General features: G+C 38.2%; 1 protein-coding gene across 1 annotated transcript in view; it reads right to left on the reverse strand.

Moving 5' to 3' along the window:
- Positions 1 to 3,007, reverse strand: part of LOC138027396 (carbonic anhydrase-like) — an 11,855-nt gene extending 8,848 nt beyond the window's left edge. The window contains exons 1-5 of the mRNA XM_068874970.1: positions 2,881 to 3,007; positions 2,753 to 2,794; positions 1,831 to 2,165; positions 1,332 to 1,424; positions 1,179 to 1,245 (exon numbers count right to left, since the gene is read on the reverse strand). Coding sequence (XP_068731071.1) covers positions 1,179 to 1,245; positions 1,332 to 1,424; positions 1,831 to 2,165; positions 2,753 to 2,794; positions 2,881 to 2,932 — 589 coding nt within the window. The 5' untranslated portion in view covers positions 2,933 to 3,007. The remainder of the gene's footprint in view (positions 1 to 1,178; positions 1,246 to 1,331; positions 1,425 to 1,830; positions 2,166 to 2,752; positions 2,795 to 2,880) is intronic.
- Positions 3,008 to 5,000: the final 1,993 nt, after the last annotated feature.

Here is a 5,000-nt window from a genome sequence, read left to right on the forward strand (position 1 = left end):
TCCACACTCACAAATGCTCAAGAAAGCCGCCATTTTGTAACTGCTTAACGTTCCCGCCAGCTGACCGCTGAGTGCACTGGGAATTAAGCCTCAACTCCATGGTTGCCTCCATCCACTACGCTCAATTTTAAAAATAATTGCATGCGCTGTATTTCTGTACGGGAATGTACATATTTCTCTGCTATAACATATTTATGTTGATATACTAGAACACACATCTTTGTACTGAAATACATATTTTTGTACTAGAATATATATTTCTGTACTGGAACTTATAATTCTGTCACGGAATAAAAATGTATATCTGTACTTGAATATACATCATTCTGTACTGCAATAAATATTGTTGTACTGCAAGAAATATTGTTGTACTGCGATAAATATTGTTGTACTGCAATAAATATTGTTGTACTGGAATAAGTATTGTTGTACTGGAATAAGTATTGTTGTACTGGAATAAGTATTGTTGTACTGGAATATATATTGTTGTACTAGAATATATATTGTTGTACTGGAATATATATTGGTGTATTGCCCTTGTGGGCCACCGTAGGTCAGTCTAAGTATCAGTGTACCCCAAATGACCATCATTCTTTAGTGCCGCTTTACGGTCGGACGTTTGACGCAAATCCCAGTAAAGTATGTATTTTGACTACTTGTCTGGTTTTGTTTTGACAAGCAGTTTAACTTTGAGAGTTGATAAAACATGCATTCTCTTCACTAAAATAGTCATAACTTTTGAAAGAAGCAAAAAAATAAAAATTCCCCTACACAGGTTTTAGATAGAGATTTCAAGAAGTCCTAGCGATGTTGATCGCGTTCTCCCGCTCAAATCCGAGTAGGAAACGAACTTGATTTTTGAACCTCTGTACTTTGAGAAATCGCGCACTGTATTTGGAAAACCTGATTTTTTTTTTATGTTAATACTGAATATACATTCGTAATCTTCAATTATTAAGCTTCCAAAAATATATACTTCACTGGGGTTTGAGGCAAACGTCCGACCGTAAAGCGGCGCCAAAGAATGATGGTCATTAAATTGGGGTACACTGATACCTTAAGCCACCCTATAAAGCTTTTTAAGTCGTGTTAGACAGAATCAAAACATCTCAAAACTGCGGGTAGAAATAATCCGTTTTCCACAAATCCTATATGGCATTAAAATAAATGTGACAAACCTTCAATCGCAACATCGTCCATTTGATCCACAATGCTATCCAAAGCGATGTTCTTTGAATGTCCAATCTGTGAATGTAACAAAAGCGCAATCGGTTTTAGTTTTCCTGGTTTCAGGTAATCTACTGATAAAATTGACCCAACGGCTTTCTCACCTTTAGAAGAACTGAAATTCCAGCTAAACCATCCTGCAGTGGAGCCGCAATTTCGTAACTTCCGTAATCAGTATTGTAAAACATCACCTGCAACTGTGCGGTAACAAAAAGAATGGTGACACGCCTAGTTTAGTTTAATAAGTGGAAGGAGAAAGTAACATATAAGTGTGTTCTTAATGTCTCAACTCTGTGTCATAAGGACACTTGTAAATATACGTTGCTGATATGAAACTATTGCTTATCATTTTACCTCGTATCGTACGAATAAAAAAGTGGAAAAGGAAATAATCTTAGTCTTCACCCCGCTGTCTTTAATTCAAGGACAAATTAAATTTCAATGTAAACGAATGTCCATATTGGTATATTATCTCAACATCTGATGCCCAACGGAAAACCTCTAACTTCAGTTTGCGATGCACAGTGAACTTAAAAGTGCAAGAAATCTACCAATTTAATGATAATAATTTGAAGCTGGCACGGTCAGAAATTAGAGTCTTACTTCGGCTGGGAATGCTTTTCCATCTATCGTATGCTCAGAGCCTTTGTCGGTATCGCATCCAAAATGGATGTTAAGATCGTGGAGTTGGAAATTCTTGTTTTTCAGTACAGCGCCAGTGAGGTTGCAAGTGCCTCGCTCATCATCTGCAGTCAGCACTGGCTCGCGACCATTGTTCAGCAGAATTCCATTGAATAGTCCTTTATCATTATCACAGCTGATGTCAAGTTCCCCGAGGGAAGAGTCTGCTTCTACCTCCTCGGTTACAATATCGATAGGCGATTGGTCAGATTGTCGACAAGAACTGGCAACGTTCCCCCATGCTCTAGGGCCATAGACTGATTAAGAAACAAAGAATATCTTACTATTATTTTTATTTTTTTTTTTTTTTTTTTTTTTTTTTTTTTTTTTTTTGCGAAGAAGAAAGCGGCCGGCTTGAGATAATCAACAGTAAAAGACTCCTAAACTATTTGGCAATTGGCGATACTAGATAGAGCAGCGATTGAGAAGAGCAATCGCCTTAGGTTGAAAAGAAACTGTCTGAATACAATGACTGTGGACTGTCTATTCCCGCACCATCTGCTCCCATCTCACTGACGCCTCCTCCGGGTCTGGCGAAAAGCCAGTTGGAGACTGTGACCAAAAAAAGGGGCAAACAGCATGCAAAACAACAACATTGACAATGTGTCAACTACAACAGGTTTCATTCACTTCCGCTCAGGTTGTCGAAACGTCAGTCCCAAAGAAAGGTCCCTGCGTATGTCAGGACCAAAAACTCACACAAAATCAAGGTACAACCAAGAGTCCATTAATTGGTACAAGGGGATTATATATTTTCGCCCAAATGCCACGACTGAGTTCCAAGAGTTTAAAAGCTCCTACATAGGAAGATTGTCTACAGAAAAGCAAATACCTAAATACCTACTTCCATCGTCGCGATCGCTGTCACCATATTTCCAAGTAGTTTCTGCGTGTACAAAATAAAACACTAGTTCTGTCTATAGAAATATATAACGTGCGAAATGGTCAGTCGCGTACAGACAAAGCTCTTACTTGCAAATGTTGTGATGACGAGAACAATTTCTACTGCCGCAAAAATCCACATTTGAAATGCTGTTTTACAGGCCCCGAAAGTCAAAAATCACCCTAGAATTTAAGTAAGTCAAAAAAGACACATTCGTTCTCCTCGTTTACAAAAATAGTAAATTCTATGGTATAATCCTCAGTTCCACCTGCTTTTCAGTACAATAACAATAAAAGATAAATAAGATTCCGATTTAAGAAAAGCTGTTTCCAACGTTTTACCAAGCGACTTTATTTTACACTTAGGAAAGCATCAGTAGAACCAAATATCTTTTACATGGTTTCTATATATAATTATTATAAGTGAGATTGTTTCAAGGTCTATTTCGGCTTTGTATATCGAAAAGCACTGGTGGTAAAGAAGATAATAACAAACAAAATGATATCATTTAAATAGAATTTGAAATTGGATTGAGAGACCATTAAATTAGGGGTCAATAACCGGTGAAAAAATAGGGGCTGGTGTGTCAGGGCAACGCTGTTTACAAGTTATTCCCTCATATTCAATTTGCGAGTTAGCGTAAACCCAGAAATTACTCTTAATTCAACAGCAAAAACTCAAAGATTCCTAGAAAAAATATCTGTCGAGGATTCATAATTTAAGTTACAAACAAGAGAGATAAACTTTAAAAAACTCTTAGGCGGAACAGTTTTCAAAAACGCCAATTGCAATCCATTGTAATTAATCTTCCTCAATTTCGCTTTTTTTTCAAATCTCCCTCAGTCCAATGTTCTAAGAAGTTATTTTTACGTTTCGCTCGATGTGATTCCCAGTTCTCAGTCGCTGTATTTGAGTTATGGTTATGGAAATTCTGTGACACAGCCCTTTTAATTAAAGCATCCTGTGTAACGCCCATTACAACCTGAAAAGATATAAGAAAACTGATACAATGTCTAGAGCCATTCTTACATGAACTCTGGCCATGAATTTTATTTGCAATATATTTTGAAGTACTTTTTTCTAAAACGAGTAGCAATGTTTTATCGGGTTTAAAAACATGAGGCGTAGCCGAGTGCTTTTAGAGCCCATAAAGCAAGTGCTGTGAGTTTTTTGAACGGCTTCGAGAACGCTGCTCAAAAAGCGTGTCCCTCGGGAGTCCGAACAAAGGTCGTACCGTACCTCATTGAACTGTCATCAGGATTGGCCAAAAGAACAAAAGAACGAACAAAGATAACAATGGATTTAGCACAGAAAAAAATAGGAAGTACGGCACTATGCTGCCAATGAAATATAGTGTTCAACTTGAGGTACGACCCTACCCAACATTTGAGGGGAAAATATTAGGATACAAGAAAAACAAGCCGGGACTCATTACTATTCGTCATATAAAGAATTTTAATGGCGAGCGTTTTATCGAGTTTAAAGCTCATGCACATGCCGTTTTATCGATGTTTTTTTGATACGCTGTCAGGCTCCTGATTGAATGAGTTTTTGAAAGCATTTTAACCCTTTCAGTCCTGAGGCAATCTCGACCCCAGAGCTTTTCTCTTTTGTTCATAACTAAGGTCTTCTCGTTTGCTTTCGTCAAAAACAATAATAAGCGTCTCTGATTGGTGTATTCATGTTAACACGAGGAGTGAGCAGGTTCCCTAAGGTTCAAATAGCTAGTTTTTGGCTATAAGGACCCTACGGTGCATGTATTCCTACACAGAGTGTCCCAGAGCCTCGGGTCATATTCGAGGCTCTGGTGATGAGAATGGTCCTGAGAGTGCCACTTGTAAATTTCCTTATTGGGACCAGTTGGTGTAATAACATCCTCGAACGTATTGGGCAGTTGCAGAGAATGGTAACACAAAACCAAGAAACAGAAACAAGGACGACAGGGTTATTCTAACCACTCTCTGCGAATTAAGAACGAACAAACTACTCAATCTATATACATACAACGCTGTATGTCATGAGCATACCAAAAAATATTTACCCTTTTCCCCAGGTGTAATATGAGAATTTGCATACCGGCGGAATATGTGGGTTTAGTTGATTCAACATGTGGTACCAGGCAACGCCGGTGAACAAATAATCTTCGCCGAGGATTCAAGTACAAGCTCTCGGTCAGAATCTTCACCGCATGATCGACGTCTATGTTGGC

The sequence above is a fragment of the Montipora capricornis genome, chromosome 12 (genome assembly GCF_036669925.1).
Source record: "Montipora capricornis isolate CH-2021 chromosome 12, ASM3666992v2, whole genome shotgun sequence".
NCBI classification, from domain to species: Eukaryota; Metazoa; Cnidaria; class Anthozoa; order Scleractinia; family Acroporidae; genus Montipora; species Montipora capricornis.